This window comes from Pristis pectinata, chromosome 16 (assembly GCF_009764475.1).
Source record: "Pristis pectinata isolate sPriPec2 chromosome 16, sPriPec2.1.pri, whole genome shotgun sequence".
Classification (NCBI taxonomy): Eukaryota; Metazoa; Chordata; class Chondrichthyes; order Rhinopristiformes; family Pristidae; genus Pristis; species Pristis pectinata.
This window is the reverse complement of record NC_067420.1, coordinates 30,044,565-30,066,193: the sequence shown is the minus strand read 5'-3', so window position 1 is coordinate 30,066,193 and position 21,629 is coordinate 30,044,565. Positions and strand designations below refer to the sequence as shown.

Below are 21,629 nucleotides of genomic sequence, written 5' to 3'. Positions count from 1 at the left end.
GTTGAGCTAAGTGTTAAATGCAGCAAGTGTGATAAAGTTGGTAAATATCATGTGATTACACGTCACTTTGCTTTGTGTTAGATTGGCGAGGTGCATATGTTAGTGTGGTTGATACTGATGAGTTTTTGGTATTTGTAAGGAAGAGAGATTTGAGTCAGTATGAAAGACATAGATGCCCAGGGGTACATAATGAAAAGATGGATAGGAAAGATTTTAAGCTGACTGGTGTTACTCAGTTAAAAGATAGGAAGAGCAGTATCAATTTGGCCTGAGGAAGAGGTATTTAGACTGTTGGAAATGGAGGAAAAGTTTCATGGGAGGAAGAATATTAATGTGCTTATTGCGGAAGAGATGCCTCAGATGCTTGTTGCAGAAGAGATGCCTGCTTGTCTCAGTTCATTAATGAAGCTGTGATCCTAGCAGGAAGGGATAATGTGAATAATAAAAAATTCATGTGACATCCTCTTAAATAGTATTTCACAATTGTTAATTCTGCGTGGCACTAAGACCGAAAGGCCTGCTTTGGGAAAGATTGTGGTAGATGAAACCCATGAGAATCCCATTTCGGATGCAAGGAAAAGATTTGTGAGGCGCAAGGGAGAGGCCCCAGTGCCTATATAAAGAAAATGAAAGGGCATTGGCAAGACAGTTGACAGGTGGTCCTGCTAGTGTGGAATGTCCTCTAGATGTTCATGAATTGGAGGACCACTTCAAGGAACATTTTAGTACCGGCAACAATAAAGCTGACGTAGCTAAAAATTTGGCACTCCCATGCATCTTGTGAATAATGAGACCCCTGTTATTGATGTTACAGTGGACGAGGTCATGCAGGCAATAGATGGTTGTAAAACTGATGCTGCAGCTGGACTGCAGTATCTTTTGAGAAAATGTAAAGAAAATGATAATGAAATATCAGCAAAGATGTACCCTCTTAGGAATTCTCTTGTACTTAATCTAAAAGGATTTAAAAATAGTTGCAGAGTTTCAATTCTGAAATCTGGTTGCGTTGAAAAATATCAATAACTGGCATCCAATTACAATTAACCCTGTTGGTTTTAAGAACTTCTACAAATATTTGGGGAACAAGTTTGGCAGAGGAAATTGTAATTAATGATAGACAAAAGGGTTTTATTGCCGCCATGCCTGGTTGGAATCTAAATATAGTGATTTTTAAAAATGCATTATGTAGTTTTAAAAGGAATTTTAAGGATTGTGTCACTTTTTATTGACCTTGCTCAGGCATGCGATTCAGTGGGACATAGGATAATTGGTAAAGCCTTGAGTTGTCTCAGCATCTGTAGGGATTTTTGTAGTCTAGCGTTATAGGGACTCCCCCATGATGTTGAGGGTAAGAAGGGGAAGACCACTCCCATCTCTTTAAGAGGGCATCAAAAGGGGACAGACTCCCTCCGATTTTGTTTAATTGTGTTATGGACATTTTATTGTCTTCATTAACAAGGGATAGTTATGGCTTTCACCTTAAGGATTTTAACATCTTGTGTTCAGCCTTTGCCTTTGTTGATGTTGTGGCAGTGATTAGCGACTCTCACAAAAGCATAGGTGGAACCCTCAAGATTGTGGAAAGGTTCTCTTTGAGGACAGGCCTGCAAATTAATATTAAAGAGATGGTGGGATTTTATATGACTTCCAAATTTAAGGCCCATATGTATAATAATGTGGAAAGATGGAGGATCAATGGGACGGAATTGGATTTTATTGATCCTGGATCCTTTGAGAAGTATTTGTGGGCTTAGTCAGGTAGCTTTAGTGAGGATCCTGTTATTAAACTGACCAAATGGTCATCTAGCCTTGGGAAGGCCAGACTTAAACCAACTCAAAAAGAACAGATTTTTCAAACTTTTATGATGTCTCATTTATATTATAGTTTTAAACAAGGTATCACAAGGCATTTTAACAGTATTGGGTGATGATATTAGGGGTTCTTGGAGGGAATTTTTAGATCTACTAGCTTGTGTCAATGATAGCTTTATTCATTCAGGGGTTCATGTGAGAGGTTTGGGTGTTCCGAATTAGTGACCCAAATCCCCATTGCGATTATTAGAAAGTTGGAAGACTTTAAAAGATTATCTTGTTCCTCTATCAATTAGATATGCAGGCATAATCCTTGATATAAAGATTAATAGATATAGAGAGTTAAAGTGTTTGAGGGTTGATGAAGGGGGTATCTTGTTAGAAACATGAATAGTACAGGAAATCAGGATGGGAGTTTTAATTTCTATTGGAAAGATGGGAAGTTTGATGGATGGTTTGCCAAAGCCAGGGGGTTGGAGTAGGATATTTAAGGAGCATTTCTAAGTCACGTGAGTGCATCATGGGATTTTGTGCTTTTAACGAGTCTGATTATGTTAATTCCCTTTTATTACGATCTAATGTCTACCCATAGAATGTAGTCAAGACCAGTTTTTGATATGACTTGCAGGCAGTGATATTCGGCTAATGAGACTTTAGGTCACGTTGGATGCTGCTTAGCTGTGAAGACACCCCATATTAAGAGGCACAACTGAATAGCGGACCTCCTTTGAACAAGGTTAAGCAGATTGGATGGCTGGCATTTAAAGAACCTTGATTTATTTGTGAAGATAGTAGGTGCTGGATTCCTGTTGTGGTGTGTCTTTCAAGAAGGATAATGTGGCTGTTGCCATTGATGTCGCTGTTCTATCTGAGGACAACGATGAAGTGCTTGGCAAGGCACATATTGAAAAATCACAGAAATATTTTCATCTTTGGGACATTATAAAGGAATGCTGTACAGTGGATGATGTCATGTTTTTCAGTTTTGTTTTGGTCCTGGGGCAAATGGTCCCCTGAAAATTACTCTCTTTTGAGCTTGTTTGGGATACCAAATTTTAAGACCTTGTCATCCCTGGTTTCCAGAGTGACTTTAGCTGGGTTGAGATTTTAGGCTGTTTTTATGGATTTTTGATTTGAATTTATTGAATAATTTTGTTGTGTTTTAGTTTATTGATCATATTTCATTTTAGTCTGTAGAGGCATTTGTATCTGCTTGGTTGTGTGATTTTGGAATTTCTATATTCTATTTTATATTCTATTTTATATTGTTTTAATCTATGTAGTAAAGCAGTTTGGGGTTGGCTTGTTACTTCTACACATCAAATGATATTTCCATGATAGACAAACTTGACAGTTTTGCTGGCACGTTTTGCAGGTGGCTTTCTACTTGGATTATTTTTATTTTAGTTTCTAATTTTTCCCAGGCCCATTTAACATCACAGCTAGAGCTTTAATCATTGTGGACAACCCACATAAAAAGTTGAAAAAGATGGTGATTTTGTCCAGCTATAATAACATGACAAAACAAGGTGGTGTGGGGGTCTCGCTTTGTTAGTTTGCTTGATGTGGTGGAGCTGTGTTGGCAGATTAGAGGATGGGGGAGAGGTGTCAGGTCTGCAGATCGGTGGTTGGGGGCAGAGTGGAGATACGGGAAGTGTGGGGTATGGTTACTACTGGGACAACTGGTGGTAGTAGTGTGGCAGTGGGAGGACTGCAGGAAAGTTGGGTAGTTTTCTCTTCAAAATATATTCAATTCATAATATTTGTAAATATAGAGTACATTCATATGTCATCAGTCACAGAACAAGACACCATTATTCAATTGCTTACAAAATTTCACATTACATCAGCACGACATCAATTTTTTTTGTCACGTGCAATCCTGGAGAATTTTTTGAACCGGTTTCAGTCTCAGTCTCAATCTGGAATGACAAAAGGGCCTTAAATTGTAGTCCCTCTTGATATCTGTCCTGGGAATAGCCCATAGAGCTTGGAGTCCTGTGTTACACAACTGCTTGGGATGAGTCTCTGCAAACACCACTGCATCACTTTCCTGACCCTCTTGTCAAAAGCACATTCCGGTAGGAGGTGGACATTGGTCTGATCCCAACCACAGCCACTTCAAGGACAGTGAGCAGTAGTGTTAAGACTCTGGCTGTGCAAAAAAGATCTGATGGAGAGGGCCCTCCTCACCATTGGCCAGTGGATCTGATAGGATCCACCACTTCCCTTTCCTACAGGGCCTTGAAGACATTCTGTATGGACAATTGCCTGATAACTTTGTAGTCAAAGTTGTTATTCTGCACAAACTCTTCTGCAAGGGATACGCAGTGTAGCATGGTCCAACTGAATGGAACATTCTGAGCCACCGTGGCCAGCTTCATCCTTTACAACGTTGGGGACAGATGACACCTCAGCAGGTAGTGAACATGAAATTTGCAAATAGATGATCTACATACAGCTCGATGCAGCCACGCACAAAGGTAGCTATCTGAAAGGGGGCCACGTTGAGTACATTTCACCCCCTCCCCCACCTTTGAACCCTTGTCTGGAGTTTGTACATTGGGTCTCTGTGGATGTGGTCCATTTTGGATTTCCAGAGGAACTGTAAGACAACTTGCAGAGCAGGAACAAGGTGTGGACCACACAACAGCAACACTGGGAGAACCTTCACTCCAGATGAGCAGGCTCTTTCCAGCCATCAAGAGGGAGTGCCAGTCCCATCATCCCAGTTTCTACTTCACCTTGGCTAAACACTCGGCTAGTTTTTGTTGAATGCCGTGGCTCCTCAGAACTACATTCCCAGTCCCTTCAGGTAATCAGATCTGAGAGTAAAGGGAACAAAAGGTCAGTCGACAATTGTTGAAGAACATGGCCTTTCTTTTGCTGTGATTGGCTCTGGCTCCCAAAGCAAATGCTCATCAATCTGTAGATCCATTTACGGTTAGAAGCATGGTTTGCGTGAATGGTTATGAGCATAGTTTGTACGAATGATTCATACACAAATGTGAAACTTCATTTTGCTACTTTAATTAAGAATATATGGGTTAGAATGGAATTGATTTTAACAGGAAGGTTTAAATGCATATTCTGATCATGGAGTTTGCAGTTTCTGAATGAAAGTGAACGTATATCATTAATTATTTTCATGTCTTACAAGCAAGAAGGTCAATTTACATTCCAAATTTTGTGAAGTTTTGGGTTACCCTGCACAAATTAACTCAAAACAACTCTGTTACTCAAGCCTTTTAATGTCATTGTGAAGTGGTTTCACTTTGCACAGGTGGTGGCAGCACAGTGACACTTGAAGAGCTGCTGCCTCACAGCTCCAGTGACCAGATAAAATCCTAACCTGTCCGTGTAGAGTTTTCTGTTCTTTCTTTGACCTTGTGGGTTTGCTCCAGGTGGTCTGGTTTTCTTTTGCATGCCAAAGATGTGCATGCCAGTTGGCTAACTGGCTATTGTAAATTGCCACTAGTACATGGGTTAATGTTACAATCGGGGGTTGGGGGGTGGGGGGGGAAGAAGTTAATGGTATAGTGGGGAGAAAACATCGGTTTTGAGTTGGATTAGAATAAGTGGGTGCTTCATGCTCAGTGTCAACTTGATGTGTTGTTTGGCTCCATTACTCTGAGCTGCCCAGTGGCCCAGTGTTAGTCTCAATTGTCAACTGCCCATGCTTGATTCAAACTTATGAAAAGATTCACAATTAAACTCACCTAGTTTCCTCCAGTAGGAATATACTGATAGAAGCTGAAATGGTGAGGCCCTTGCACACCAGTAGAATCTTTCATGATAAAAATGTAAGTGCCATCGTGAATTGGGTGGGAGAAGGGTGAGCAGCAGATCATGATGACCTCAAACTGCTGAAGAAAATCTTTTGACAGCAGGCAAGGCTTGTTGTGCCTTAGCCAACTCTCAAATGTTTCTGAATTTTTGATCATTCAGGTACTAAAATTTAATCAAAAACTAATTAAACTGAAAACAAATTATTAAAAAATCCAAATAATAAGCTGAAACATTAAAATCTCCTAAAAGTGTAAATAAACTTAGTGCATTGTTTTAAAAAAACCAAAACAAAACATCACGCTTGCCTTTTGTTCTGGTATCCATTCTCCTCAAGTGAAATCCAGGAAGAACTGCCCGGGCCAGCACCAACCCAGTGTAAGTTGTTTGCTTGGATTCCTCTAATTGATGGTGATTTATTGCAAGTTCGTGCCCTGAAACTGAACCCCACGAGGAATTCAGTGCTGGTGCACCATCAAAATAACTCGGGCAAACATCAGTTAGCAAATATGGTATTCCTGTGCGTGCGTGTGTGGAAATCCCCCACTTGCTTGTACTTTCATGAGGAAATGGTAGTAATTCCATGCAAAATACACCTCACTGATAAGCATTAGAATCAGGCCAAAACCTGATACTGAGTTGAAGCAGAGTGCAGTAGAATCTTAACTTCTTTTGCTCTGTTGAAAACCTTAAGATTATACTACACAAGCTTAAGACTGGTGCAAGCCACTGTGTAAACTCATGGTTTAACAGTATGCAATTCGCATCTTAACCTAATGTGCACAAAATTTATTTATGGGGTTGTGGCTGCTGAACATTATAGGCCATTCAGAAGAAGGCCTGCACAAGGCAGTTGGACTCCAAATCACAACCTCCTGACCAACCACCTTATTACGTGTATTCTTCAGTTCCCACCCTCCCAACCAATGATCTGGGGCTAATTGCACCCCTAAACTACCATCCTACTCCCCGCTGAACTGATCAGGCTGCTGACCCCAGGGTCCTGAACTAACACCTGGGTACTCAACTTCCTGACTGAAAGTACAGACTTCCCCATCCACTCGACCAGGCTCCATCTCAATTGGCCTCCTCCATCTCAAACTGGGATCCGCCTACCTTCCTTTGCTGGTTTTTCAATGGCGGTGGAAAGGGCATTTTATATCTTTGCAATGTTATGCCTCACGCACATTTTTATAATGCTCTGGGGTGGACAGATTGGGAGGCGCACAAAAAGTAGACATTGGCTTTCCATGCATCGTGGGTTTAAGCCTTTGGAGGTTGAAAGCTATTTCTAGACTATAGTTTATCATTATTTAATAGGAATAACAGATATAGTCTGGTAAATTGTAATCAGTTGTTAAATATAAATGTTTCTTATTTTTCCTTTGTAGATGGAGAGCTGGATGCTGATTGGCTTAAAGATACTGGGTTGTCCACTCTTATCAATGAAAACAGCCAAGATGATGACAGTATAGTCCTGCTTTCTACTCTAACCCGCACTCAGTCAGCAGCAGTACAGCGCAGAGTTGACAACTATACATTGTCTTTGCGGGTAAAGAGTAAGCAACCTGTACGAGATGTCAGGGATGTCTTTCCCAGGCAAAAGTTTTCAGTAAGTGTCAATGATCTATTATTATCAAATGACATAGGTTTTAATTGGTGTGTGAAGCTGCCTTAAAAGCTCTTTTGGTCTGGGTTTAGCTTTTTAATTAGTGTATGCCTGACCAGGGAGAAGAGAGTGGGATAGGAAAGTATTCATGGTGATTTTTGCCTTGCACACACTCCACTCACTTTTTGCACCATGCGAAAGGCTTGTTTTGAGCAGCATTGTAGGCTAGTTCAGGCATAGACCCTCCGGGGGAAGAAGTTGTGATCCAGTGTTGTTGTTTGGACCTTTATAAAGTTTTAAGCTCTATTCCATGTTGGATACCTGGGGCTGGCTTTGCCCAGGAAATCTCTAGTCTCTGGTTAATGATCAGCTGCAGCAATTCCAAAGACTCAACCTTTCCCTAATGAGGAGTCTTTGAGATCATCACAGTACTCTAATATTACCTTGGCTGAGATCAGAATAGACTAGGTATCAAATCTTGTGCTTGTACTACTCTGCACATTACATCTGGTGATTGTGTTAACTAACTAAAATCACTTGGTATTAATTAATTTTAAAAAGTAACTTTTCTGCTGCTGACACCTCTACTTATGATTTGTACAAACGTTACCATTCCCAAAGGAAGCATTTGCAATGATCCTGGATGAAGATGTGTTGAATAAGCAATGGATGTGGTTGATAATTATTGTAAGCTTACACTAGAAAAACTGGATTGTGCAATAAAAATGATAAGCTGCTGTGTGTATAATTTAAAAAAACACTTGAATGGTTAAATTCTAAAATCATCAGAGGAAGATTCTGCCTCCTAAATGTTGCTATATGACAGATAGACATTCATTTGCTTTTACAGTTGTTTGTATATTTCAGTCGTAGAGTCATAGAATTGTATAGCATGGAAACTTGTCCACACTGACCAGTGGACATCCTTCCCTTCTAATCCCACCTCCCAACACTTGGCCCATAGCGTTCGAGGCTGAGGCAATTCAAATGCTCATCTAGACACTTCTTAAAGGCTGCCAGCAACCCAGATTCAACCACTCTCTCAGGCAGTGCATTCCAGCTTCTCACCACTCTCTGTGAAGAAGGTTCCCTTCCTATGCCTCTAAATCTCTTTCCCCTTGCCCTAAATCTATGTCCTCTATTTTTATCTTCCTCTGATACGGGGAAAAGTTGCCTGTAGTCTTCCTTACCTATGTCCCTCATAATTTTATATACCTCAATCATGTCCCCTCTTCACCTCCTCCACTGCAGGGAGAACAGGCCTAGCTCTTCCAATCTTTCCTCATAATTGAACTGCTCCATCTCAGGCAACCTCCTGGTGAATCTCTTCTGTACCCTCTCCAGCGCCATCACATCCTTCCTATACCTTAGTCACCAGAACTACATGTAATACTCCAGCTGAGGTCTGATCAAGGTTTTGTAAAGCTGGAGCATAATTTCCCTGCTTCTGTCCTTGATGCCCTGACTAATGAATGCCAGTATCCTGGATGCTTTCCTTACATGTTATCTACCTGTGTTACCACCTTCAAGGATCCCTGGACTTCAAGGTTCCTCTGCCCTCAGTACTCCCCAAGACCCTACCATTCGTGGAAAAATAAATCAGCCATGATTGAATGGCGGAGCAGACTCAGTGGGGTGTATGGCCTAATTCTGCTCCTATGTCTTGTATGCTCTAATCTCATTAGTAGTCCCAGAATGCATCACCTTGCATTCGTCTGGATTAAACTCCATCAGCCATTTTTCAACCCATTTCACCAACACATTAATATCTCTCTGCAGCCTTAAGACTACCTTCCACACTATCAACAACTCCACCAATCTTCATATCATCAGCAAACTTGCTGATCATGCCTCCCACATCCACGTCCAACTCTTTAATGTATATTACAAACAACAGGGGCCCCAGTACCTATCCTTGTGGGGCACCGGCATTCAATCTCAAAAACAATGCTGTACCATCACCCTTTTTCTTCTATTGCCAAGTCAATTTTGCCAACTTGCCCTGAATCCATGGACCCTAACCTTTTGAACCAGTCTCCCATATGCGACCTTGTCAAAGACTTTACTAAAGTCCATGTAAATCACATTTACTACCCAGCCCTCATTGATACAATTTGTTAAGTTTTCGAAGAATTTAATTAAATTAGTCAGACAGGATCTGCCCCTGACCAAGCCATGTTGGCTGTCTCTGATTAGTCCCTGATTTTCCAAGTGATCATTAATCCTCTCCTTCAGAATTTTTTCCAGTACCATCCCTGCCTTTGATTTTGTGCATGCTTTTCTGACAGCACAGTACATGTATAAAGTACAAAATGCATTAGTAGTTCTTTATTATTTATTTCAAAAACTTAGTGTCTTTCTGGAATTTGCTACTTTCAGAGCAGCGATTCCGAAAAGCAAGACAAGCATATTGATGCATTGGAACGAAAACGACTTGAGCATCTGCTCCCAGAGGAAGATAAACGAGAAGGTACATCTTAGTTTCATTTCAGCCGAGGTTTATCTTGAAGGGTGGAGTGGTGAATTTATGAATCTTAAAATTCTTTGACAATTTTCTTCCACATTGGTCAATCAATAAAGATTACTCAAGTTAGGTTTGGACTATTTCTGTTACAAAGGATATCTTGGGAGTTTGTAATTTTTCACCCACTTTCTCCCCTTTGTTGCAATTGAACAAGTTCATCCTGGTTGAAAGTGCATTGGATTCTGCCTCTAAAATTAGTTACATTGACTTAAATAGAATTGAATTTTGAAGTCGGACCACAATGGGCTACCACTACTATCTAGTATTACTGACCGAGGATGAATTTCTGGACTGCAGTTTCTCTGCTATCAGTCTGTTGCAAATATTCACTATTACTTGACCAAAAAAAAAACAATCTGCTGGAGACCATCTCAACTTTTTTTTGGTTTAATTCCCCTCTGCCCTTTTGAGAAGAATGGTGAGGTTGGGTAACATTGCTAATGCTTTTGCTCTGTTCCCATTTACACAGGGCAATTGACTCAGGAACTCAAAGAGTGGAATTGAAACAATGTCCTTTTAATCTGCATAATTACAGGCTAGCGCTTTCCGCTTTCTGGTCACTAAAACCTTTGCCACCAAAAGATGAACTTTTATCCTCAGCTTCCTGTTTCTCTTTCAAAGTGGAGGAGTGGGATTGTTGGTTACTCTTTGCTTAATTGAGTTTTCCCTCATACTTCTGAGGTTATGGATTTGTCCTGTGAAATTTCAGAAGCTTCACTGGTCAAACTGTTCTGGTGGTACTGAATGCTGTAAAAAAAAAAAAAAATGTGTATGTCATATATGCTCTGTGCGCTCATTCATGTCTTCGTCCATTAGTATTAAGGTTTGCTTGGCGTGTTTTGGAAGTGAGATTGGAATTCTTATAAATTTAGGTTTCACTGGATGTTAATTTTTTTTCTTGTCACATTTATTGACATCTGGAGGGATACTTTTATGTAACTCATTGTTTTTACAAGAGAATATTTCAGCTTTCTTAAAATAGGGTCTGTTTTTTTGCGATGCTCACAGTATTTTGATGTGGCCTTTCAGTGGCTAAAAGAATGGTTGCCTGAATCTGCCTTGCTGTGAAGTCAGCTTTACAGCTAGATTATTAGGCGCATGTTTATTTTAGTTAGTAATGAGTGTACTGTTTCAGGCTTACTTTGTGTTTGGTATTTTGGATTTTGATGGTATTGTAATTTGATTTTTTTCATTTAAATTGAAATACAGATTTTTATGACTTTTCACCAGCAGCATTATGAGGACTTGTTTCTGGAGGCTAAGAACGATCCGTGAAATATTTTTGCTAATAAATTTAATTCCTCATATTCTCCTGTCATAACCATGTGTTGTCTGTCAGTGTGCCAAAATTATTTGAGATATTATTTGATGAAAAAATTATATTACCGTTAATTCTCCTGGATGAGATGTAACCCATTAACTTTTGCAAATTCATTGTTTATTCTTTGAGTGCTTAAAATCCTCAGATTTGAGGATGTTTACATGTAAGTCACAGACTACATAGAGAATTTTAGAGTGCTTTTCAAGGCAGGAGAGGATATTCCCATGGAACCAGCAACTTCAGTCTAGTGCTCAGCTTTGGCACAGTATAATGTTGGAACCCCAGATTCAAAATAGCATTTAATTGAATGATCTTACCTTCTATGTACATGGAAAAGCAACTTCTCTTTTTAAACAAAAAAATCTAAAGGCAATTTTAAGAGTAAACATAAACCTAAATGTTTTGGAAATAAGAAAAAGCTTAAAATGAAGGAAGTGAGACATGCCTTAAGTGTATGTTATGATTTCAATCCTGGTTGCTCATTTAAGACTGATGAGAATTTTTGTTCTCTCAGTCATGAGTCTCTGTAACTCTTTCCCTCAAAGGATGGTGGAATCTGCTTTTGAATATTTTTCAGGCAGAGGTCGATAGATTCTTGATAAGCAAGAGGAGGAAAGTTACTGCGGTTAGACGAGAATGTGGAGTTGAGTTTGCAATTGGATCAGCCATGATCATATTAAATGACGGAGTAGGCTTGAGGGGACAAGTGACTTGCACCTCCTCTGCCTTCATTTGTATTTTCTTATGTTTGTATGTTAACCCTTTTTTTCCTGAACAATTAAGTTATGATTAGAACCTGTGCTCAATTGTGCCAGAATTTTTGCTGCTGGGTATCTGCCTTTGCTTACTGAACTACTTTGCAAAAGCCTATTGCTTTTGACACTGAATAAGTGCTTGCTTTTTTCCTGCAGCTTGTTCTGATGAACATGGGAATTCATCACCAACACAATGTGGACTTTCTAAAAAAGAAACAATATTTTTTAATGTTTCTTATTCTGAACAAGCACAAATTTGCCGAAATAGAGCATGCTATAACAAAATGTTGAGAAAGCAAAGCGATGATGGGATTTTGCCTGTAAGTATTCTTTGTTATTTTCTCTTGTTCAGAGAGCAGCCTAAAATCAGATTCTCTTTAATGTTGAGCATTTTTTTCATGTATTAAGCAGGCATTAATCAGAGAAGATTATTGCTTCTACTTTGAATCAGAGTCGCACTATGGCCACTGTATTGTGGACAGAAGTGAGGGTGATTCAGTAATGTTAGCGTTTGTATCATTATCCTATCTTTTTAAAAATAAGTATATGTTGAATTAATTTTGGACATTGCCATGCTCTGTAGAAAATAATGTTATTTCCTCATCCATTGGTAAGGAAGAAACTTATTGGAATAGTTTCTTCCCAAAGTACAAGATGAAGGTCAAATGAGGAATGTCTGGTTTGTGCACTTACTCGCACTGAGCACTGTATTACATCCTAGGCCTCCTGTCAGCCACTAGCCAGAGAGCGGAGCCCTCTGAAAGTGATGATGCAGCTTGTGAAGCTTAAAAAGCTTAAAAATAGCTTAAAAATTGATTAAAAGAAAAAAAATTGAGTGAAATTCATTTGGAATTCCTCAACTAGGCAGAAAAATTGGGGTGCATGAGGAATCTGCAACCAAATACAGCTGCTTCATCAATGAGCTTCCTTCAGTCACGAGGTCAGAAGTAGGGATGTTCATTGATGATTGCACAATGTCAGAGCCGAGTTTATTGTCATATGCACAGGTGCAATGAAACACTTACTTGCAGCAGCATCACAGGCACGTAGCATCATATAAGCAGCATTCCCAAGAAAAACATAAATTAAACAAATTACACACCATTTTTACAAAAAAACCACAATTAGAACAAAAAAAAACAATGTTCGTTTTAGTGCAAAGTGGTCATAGTGTTGTTAAACGGTAGTGATTTTTGCCGGTCGGTTAAGGAACCGAATGGTTGAAGGGAAGTAGCTGTTCTTGAATCTGGTGGTTTGGGACTTCAAGCTTCTGTACCTCCTGCCTTATGGTAGTTGCAAAAAGATGGCATGGCCTGGGTGGTGGGGATCTTTGATGATAGATGTTGCCACCTTGAGTCAATGGTGGGATTTAGCACCGTTCATGATTCTTCAGCTAATGAAGTCCACATCCAAATGCAGCAAGACCTGGACAATATCCAGGCTTGGGCTGATAGGTGGCAAAGTAATATTCATGCCTCAGAAGTGCCAGCCAATGACGACATCCAACAAGAGAAAATCCAGCTATCACCCCCTGATGTTCAATGGCATTACCATCACTGAATCCCCCACTATGAATATCCTGGGGGTTATCATTGACCAGAACCTGAACTGGAGTAGCCGCATACACAATGTGGCTACAAGAGCAGGTCAGAGACTAGGAATCCTGTGGCTAGTAATTGACCTCTTAACTCCCCAAAGCCTGTTCACCATCTACAAGGCTCAAGTCAGGAGTGTGATAGAAAACTCTCCACTTGCCTGGATGAGCGCAACTTCAACAACATTCCAGAAGTTCAATATCACTGATGCACAGTAGCAGCAGTTTGTACCATCCACAGGATGCACTGCAGCAATTCACCATGATTCCTTAGACAGCATCTTCCAAACCCACAGCCTCTACTAGAAGGACAAAGGAAGCAGAAGCATGGGAACCCCCACCACCTGGAAATTGCCCTCCAAGACACACACCATCCCAACTTGGAAATGTATTGCTGTTCCTTCACCATCGCTGCGTCAAAATCCTGGAACTCCGTCCCTAACGGTGTTGTGGGTAGAGCCACACCTCAAGGACTGTAGTGGTTCAAGAAGGCAGCTCACCACCACTACCTTCCCAATAGGATTTGGGGATTGGCAATTAAGTGCTGGCTCAGACTGCAAAGCCCACATCCCTTGAATGAATAAATAAATAAGCACGTAATGAAGTAATGAAACTGTACTCTTTGTCATTATCAGATGATATTTGATTATATTAACAGAACTTGATATGGATACTCTTGCATTACTGTGTCTCCTAACTTAATGTACTCTATTATGTTTATTTTAACAGCAATACAGAATGTACAAGAATAAACTTGGCACAACCAGAATGGGGGATCTCTCGGAGCAAGACATGAAAAAAGTTCGCACCTTGGCACTAATTGAGCTTACAGCTCTCTTTGATGTCCTCGACATGGAGGTGAAGAGACAAAAAGCAACAAAAGTGAAAGCACAAGGTAGGTGTCAGGTTCATACTCCTTCAGTTTTACTCAGAAATATTTTGTGAGGATGTTGATCATGTGAACAGTCAATTATGCTGTGATCAACATACAGAAATTGGAAATTTTGGAGAAATGTTTGGCAAATTTTATTAAGCCTTTGTGAAAAACACCATTTGTTTATATTGACCAGACTTCTAATGGAGTTCCTTAATTTGTTGCATGTTGTTGGGTGCGCAGGTATTCTTTCCCAATGCTGCTGTGAAGTGGGCCACTAAGGCCTCTTCAGAGGGTCTAGCTGAGGCTTTTCTTTCCTCTTGACATTTCCTCAGTATAGATCACCTCACAGTAGGAAGGTTTGCAGATGCAAATAGTGCCCACCACATTTAAATTCTAAGGTAAAAATAGAAATAAATTTTTATAACGTTGGGGATGATAGAATTGTCATCGGAAAGTCTAACCAGGACCATGGTACTGATGTAGCTTTTGTTTCTCAACAGAAAATAAACTCTTTGGTGTACCACTCACACAGCTGGTTGAAAATGATCAGAAGATTGTCCCCAATACCAAAGTTCCACTGTTGCTTAAAGAGGTGGGTCCTTCTGTTGCACTGTACATTTGAAAAACAAATGATCAGTTTGTTATCTATGGAATACAAAAGCTCCAAGCACTTTGGAATTTCTGAATCAGAGGTATTTCAAAGTGCAGAACTTCATGTGTTAAAGATAACATCTAGCAGTCCAACAAAATGTGTTACCCTAAGATTATGTCATACAGTTCTAGCTAAGAAAATCTTGAGACATTTGTTTGTATTTTGACCATCTGAAAATTAACAGCATATTAACACGCAGATGGGTTAATTCCTTGGCCAGTAGGAATTTTTAATGAGTGAGTTGTGCTCACGTACAGTCTTCAACAATAAAAAAAAACTTCTGTTTTCCCCACAGTTGCTTTGCAGTCTAGAAGATAAGGGTTTGGAAACTGAAGGAATTCTCCGTATTTCAGGTTCTCTTGCCAGAATAAAGGTACTGCTGCTGAACAGGTGGAAAATGGACAAAAATAAGCCTAAATTACCAACTATTATTTTTCCATTGGTAACGTTCAGCTTTCTTTTGACAGAAATGTATTTATTTTTGCCTTGCTCACAGAATTTGCAACAGGAGCTTGAATCAAATTTTTACCAAAATAATTTTGACTGGAAAAAAGTTCACCAAAATGATGGAGCAGGCTTACTGAAGATGTTTATCCGTGAAATGCCCTGTCCCTTGTTAACAACAGAGTATGTAGCTGCTTTTGCAGCAGTCCAAAGTATGTCCTTTCTCATTCTTTTATTTAAAGAGTTCATCCATGTGTGCCAACCTGTGATAGTCAGCACATGTTAGTTAAAGCCAAATATTATTTGACCAATATGCTTGAGTTCTTTGATGATATAATAGAGTCAGTTGATTGTAGTGTGGGTGATGGTGTGGACTTTGAAAAGATGGAGTCATAGAGTCATTTAGCATGGAAATAGGGCCTTTGGCCAATTTGTCTGTGCTGACCAAGATGCCTGTCTCCGAATCCCATTTTCCTGCGTTTAGTCCATATCCCTCTGTTCCTTTCCCATCCATATTCCTGTCCAAATGCTTTTTTAAACACTGTGATAATACGCATCTCTATCACCTCCCCAGGCAGCTTGTTCTATATACCCACCTCACTCTGTAAGGAAAAACTTGCTCCTCAGATCTCCTTTAAATATTTCTCCTCATGCCTTAACCCTATGCCCTCTAGTTTGAGACGCCCCTACCCTTGTTGGTTGTGGGGGGGGGAGGATACTGTGACTCTCTACCATACTTATGCCCTTAATAATTTTATAACCCTCTATAAGATCACCCCTTGGCGTCCTGCACTCCAGTGAGAACAATCCCTGCCTATCCAATCTCTCCTTGTCACTAAAGCCCTCCATTACAGGCAACATCCTGGTGAATCTCTTCTGCATTCTTTTGAGTGCTACCATATCCTTTTTGTGACCAGAACTGCACGCAGTATTCCAGGTGAGGCCTAACCAATGTCTTGTACAGCTGCAACATGATGTCCTGACTCTTACACTTCATATCCCTGCATAACAAGGCAATCAAGCTAAACACCTTCTTTACTACCATACTCGCTTGTGTTGCTGTTTTCAGAGAGCAATGAACTTGTGCCCCAAGGTGTCTCTGCATATCAATGCTTCTGAGGTCCCTGCTGTTTACTGTATATGTCCAGTCAGTATTAGACAACCTAAAATATATTACTTTACACTTGTCTGGACTAAATTTCATCTGCCACCCCTCTGCCTAACTTTCCAGTTGATCTATGTCCCTATGTATTCTTGGGCTACTATCCTCACTATTTACAACTCTGGTTATGGACTTCCAGTCAGAAAAAACAACCCTTCACCACTACCCTCTGCCTCCTCTCACCAAGCCAATTTTGGATCCAGTTTGCCAAAACACTTTGGACCCTCATGCCTTAACTTTATGGACCAGCCTACATGTAGGACCTTATCAAAAGGCTTGCTCAAGTCCATGTACACCACTTCTACCATCTTGCCTTCATCAGTTTCCTTAGTACCTCCTCAAAAAAACACCATCAAATTTTGTGAGGCAGGATTTCCCATGCACAAAAACCATGCTGAGCAACCCAGTCAGCCCTTGCCTTTCCAAGTGATCATAAATCCTATCCCCAAGAATTCTTTCCGTTTCCCTATTACTATCAAGGCTTACCAGCATGTAGTTTCCTGGCTTATCCCTACCAGCTTTCTTGAACATGGGAACAACATTCATTACTTTAACTCCTTATTAAAGTCCACCATGTCTATCACCCTGCCTTCATCAATCTCCTTAGTCAGCTCTTCATAAAAAAAACTCAACCAAATTAGTGAAACAGGATTTCCCCCCCCACCCCACTCCACAAAGCCATCCTGATCATCCCCTGCCTTTCCAAATGTACATAGGTCCTGTTCCTTTGCATTTTCTCTGATAATTTCCCTACCACTGATATAAGGCTCACAAGTTTGTAGTGGTAGGTGCCTGGAATACATTGCCACGGCAAGTGGTGGAAGCAGATATGACAGCAACTTTTAAGAGACACTTAGGCACATGAACAGGCAGGGAATGGAGTGATATACTGTAGACTTTGTGCAGGCAGATGGGATTAATTTGGACTGGCATCATGATCAGCAGACACATCATGGGCAGAAGGGCCTGTTCCTGTGTTGCATTGCTCTACGCTCTCTCTCCTCCCTTGCTCCCCATAGCATCCTGGAATAGATCTCTTCTGAAATGAACTGCCTGAAATGGTGCTGGCTGTAGATTCAATGGTCACTTTCAAAAGGGGAAAAAGATGACAGGACTTTGAGAAAAGAGCAAAGGAGTGAGAATGATTGGGTAGCTTCACCAAAGAGCTGAGACGCACATGATGGGCTGACTAGGTTTTGATTATATGGAACGATTGTCTGTACACATACTTTTATTAAATAAAAGACTTTAAAAATATTTATTAAATGAATTGGGCAATTTTTAAAAATGATGTCTCATTCATTGTTTCAAACATATAATTAATAGTCTTTTTTTCCATGGCAACAACTTTTTTTTTTCTTCTCAGATATCACTGATCAAGTCCAGATGATACATGCTCTGAATCTTCTTGTGCTGATGCTTCCAGATGTATATAGAGCCACATTAAAGGTACGATTTGTATGGAGTGAAAGCTTCCCATACCAAACCATGACCTGCTTTGGTATCTACAATACAGCATCCTGTGTAACCTCATCACTTATGGGAAAAGTTGCTGAAACCTTTACATGTTACCTTTGAAAGAGAGCACAGGCACTGTTGACTCTGCCCAAGATCTGATCATGGACTGCACCTTTCCCAACATTAATTTGATTCTAGTGTCAGCTGTGGTGGACTCCTGACATTGAGCAATTGTGGTGCCAACCACCAGGTTGCATAGGGATTCATATTGAAGAATTTTCACAGAGCATACAGGAAGTAAAAACTTCCAGCTTTTAATTAAATTTTTGGAACACTTCCAGAACAAAACAAGGTCTCTGACTTTAGAAACCAAAATAATAAACTTTAAAATAAATTTAATTACACCAAACTTTTTGAATTTTGAATTAATTAAACTGAAGGGATTAAACTCTATGCATAAGGTTAACTTCTCAGTGCTAGCTTGGTGTTCAGCAATAATGGTCTGGTATGCTGCTAGATGGTGAGAATAGAACATGGAAGGTCCTGCCAATTTACTACCTTCACTGAAGATTTGCATCTGCAGGGACTTTTGTAGCACACTGTGTAGATGAGCAGGGTAACACTGATAGCAGCTATGGATATTGCCGTCAGTTTCACAGGAACACCCGCAGGTACCGATGTTTTTGCTCCAGTTACAATCACAAGTCCTGGGCAATGAATTAAAATAATAATATCCATTTTTGTATAAAATACTCCTGAATATGCTGCCTCATCATTGAATTTAAAACAAATGCGAGGAGGTCAATTTTATTCCATTTCTTTGTTGCCTTTGTAGTTTTTGAATTATATGGGATGATAGAAATACAACATTGGCAATGATGGTTTGTGTTTTTCTCAGCCTGCTTTGCTACAGGCCTAGAATTTTACTCCGTAAAGGCTTTCTGGATAAAGGCCAGAAGTGCGTCAGGCCTTTTCATCTTTGTTCCCTTTTAAGCAGTAGTGTGCTCCACCATCTCTCTGTTTTACAGATTGGCACCTCCCTGTTCTCTTACCTACTGTCTTCAAGATCAGGAAGTTCTATAAATACTATCAGGAACTTGATGATTTCCTTTAATACTTTAGTCTGGTTGTAGTGTTTTTCAATGCTTTTGGTTTGTTCATCCATCCTCTAATAATATGGCTGCCTTGGACACTGATCAACTTCACTGCCACTCACTGCCTTTTTTAGATCCAGCACCAGTTTCTGGCTCACTTACTCTTTTCTCCAGTAATTCAGTACAGTGGGCCCCCGGAGAACCAAGTAAGGAGGAGGAGAGACACAGAAACAAAGCAATGGAAGAAAGTGCGAATGGTTTTGTAAAGCAAAGAGGCAGGGATAGAACAGGAGGAAGCTGGTATTGGGATTGGGCATGAATATGGATGGAGTTATTTGGCAGTGAGGAAAATGAATGCAGTGGAGTTGGGGGTGGAAGTGGGTTGGGAGAGGCTTATGCAAGGACCAGTGGGAGTAGGGAAGCAAATGTGAGATGAAATTTTATGGATATTAATTGCTGTTAATCACATGGTTGAAAATTCCATACATTCAATGTTACTCATTAGTGAGACGTAAAATGTTGCAGTAGAAAGGCATATAAACAGAATATTTACCAAGAGCTATGCAAACATACAGACTCAAAGGGAACTGTTCCTTAAATTTCTGCCCATTTGCAAGATGTGAATATTTGTTTTATTCTCAGCATAATTGCATGTGAACTTTTACAAGAACAAGTTTATGAAGTCATTAGATATGGTGATGAGAAAATTTTCATATTAGTTTAGAATTTATAGTTAGGGCAGTACTAATGGCATGTTTAAAAGGTTGTGCTTTTTCTAAAGAGTTTTCTCTGTTGATTACTCTTTAAAAGTACTTAATTGGTTGAGTAGTGTTTTGCCCATCTTGAGATCATGAACAGTGAGAAACATCTCTTAGGATAATAAGAAGAAGATGCTGCTTATCTACAAAAGCTGGATGAGCTCATACCAATTTCTCTCTGTGATTTAGCACAGCTGATAACTTATATAAAAACAGTGCTGGTTGTAACTTCTAAATCATGCCTATTTATGGTGTTTATTTGTAGCAGTCACAGAACTGACAAGTAACTGTTCCATATATAACCAAATATTCTACTTTCTGTAGTTGCTGTTGGAGTTTCTTCGCAAAGTGATTGAAAAAGAGCAGGAAAACAAGATGAATCTCTGGAATGTTTCCACTATAATTGCTCCTAACCTTTTCATGCACAAAGGAATTTCAAACAAGATGCCAGACGGAAGTGAGAAGCAGCAAGCAGAAAAGGCTGCAAATGTTGTCCGGGTGCTTATCCATTACCAGGACCTTCTTTGGATTGTACGTTAAAACTTTGGACAAAAACATTGAATAAGCATTTAATTTCTAACTCTTTTTGTTCTAGAAGAAATGGTAATTGCTTGCTTATTTACAAGTTTTGTTAAAAGTGCTGGCTACATAAAGTTGTGCAGAAGTAAAACTGGAATATACCTACACGACTCTACTGCGAGTTGTCCCGCAACACTTCACCTTGACATTGAACAGGGAAAACCTTCAGATGTGTGATAAATCTAGTTCAAATAATATTCAGTCCTGTACTGAGTTCCCTGGACACTTCACAGATTGAAGGAAAATTTGTATATGTATTTGAAACAGTCCACCCAGCCCTTGACTTCCACACAGCAATGTTCTGGTGGCAGAATAGAGCTGACTCCTAAAATTGGCTGTCAGATAAAGTATTGATGAATAAGATGAAGAATTGAACACAGATGAATAAGCGCAAGTAAAGCTGAAATATTACAGATAGACAGCATTCTCTAGATAAATGGAAATGTAGCATTTTATTTGTTGGAATCACTTTATTTCCATAATGAAATACCTTGTGACTAAACTTGTGATTTGAGCCAAATTTGGGATATTCTCTATTTTTGTCTAAAGCATAAGAGGGACATGGAAGACTGATGTAAATGTTCCCAATAATTTTGTATTTTAGGTTCCATGCTTCCTTGTAGCACAAGTGAGAAAACTGAATGAAAACAGCAATAAGAAGTACGATAAGCGTCTAAAAAATCTGCTGAAGAAGATTCACACAGACAAACATGACAAGCAAATTGTAGAAGTGCGTGTGTGCAATTTGAATTTTTATTACAATTCCACTTCCTGCTAAAGTTGCTCCTTCACTGTGCTAAGTATGTTGTGCAGTTGTGATTTGTATTACCAGTGGTTTCCAGATGTGCTCTGAGGAAGCTAGTGGTTAATAAGGAGCCAATGCTGAAATAGAAATGCTTTCCATTGAAATTACTCACTCGCATACTTATCCCCACACATCTGGGAACTTCCAGTGCCCAAGAAATCTGTAGTTTTTTTTTCTCCCAAACCTCCCAGCGTGAAAATCCACATTAATGTATTTTAATTCATATTAATATTCTTAATTAATTTATGCTAATTTAATGCTTTTATCTTCATTATTTTTATTTACCATTTTAAAATAACATTTAAAAAATTCTTTAAATCTATTTTATCTTTTGAGATGTCTCTGATCTTTTGTCAGTGAGCTGTCAACAGGCAGTCAGGGTGGACTAGGCCTCACTAT

At 39.6% G+C, this 21,629-nt stretch overlaps 1 protein-coding gene across 4 annotated transcripts in view; it reads left to right on the top strand.

Moving 5' to 3' along the window:
* The window catches only part of LOC127578826 (rho GTPase-activating protein 18-like), a 90,961-nt gene that overhangs the window by 63,116 nt on the left and 6,216 nt on the right, over positions 1-21,629 (top strand). For all 4 annotated transcript variants that reach the window (XM_052031315.1, XM_052031316.1, XM_052031314.1 and 1 more), the window contains exons 3-12: positions 6,990-7,210; positions 9,587-9,677; positions 11,964-12,127; positions 14,131-14,296; positions 14,779-14,870; positions 15,226-15,303; positions 15,427-15,586; positions 17,903-17,985; positions 20,171-20,377; positions 21,030-21,155. In XM_052031315.1, coding sequence (XP_051887275.1) covers positions 6,990-7,210; positions 9,587-9,677; positions 11,964-12,127; positions 14,131-14,296; positions 14,779-14,870; positions 15,226-15,303; positions 15,427-15,586; positions 17,903-17,985; positions 20,171-20,377; positions 21,030-21,155 — 1,388 coding nt within the window. The remainder of the gene's footprint in view (positions 1-6,989; positions 7,211-9,586; positions 9,678-11,963; positions 12,128-14,130; positions 14,297-14,778; positions 14,871-15,225; positions 15,304-15,426; positions 15,587-17,902; positions 17,986-20,170; positions 20,378-21,029; positions 21,156-21,629) is intronic.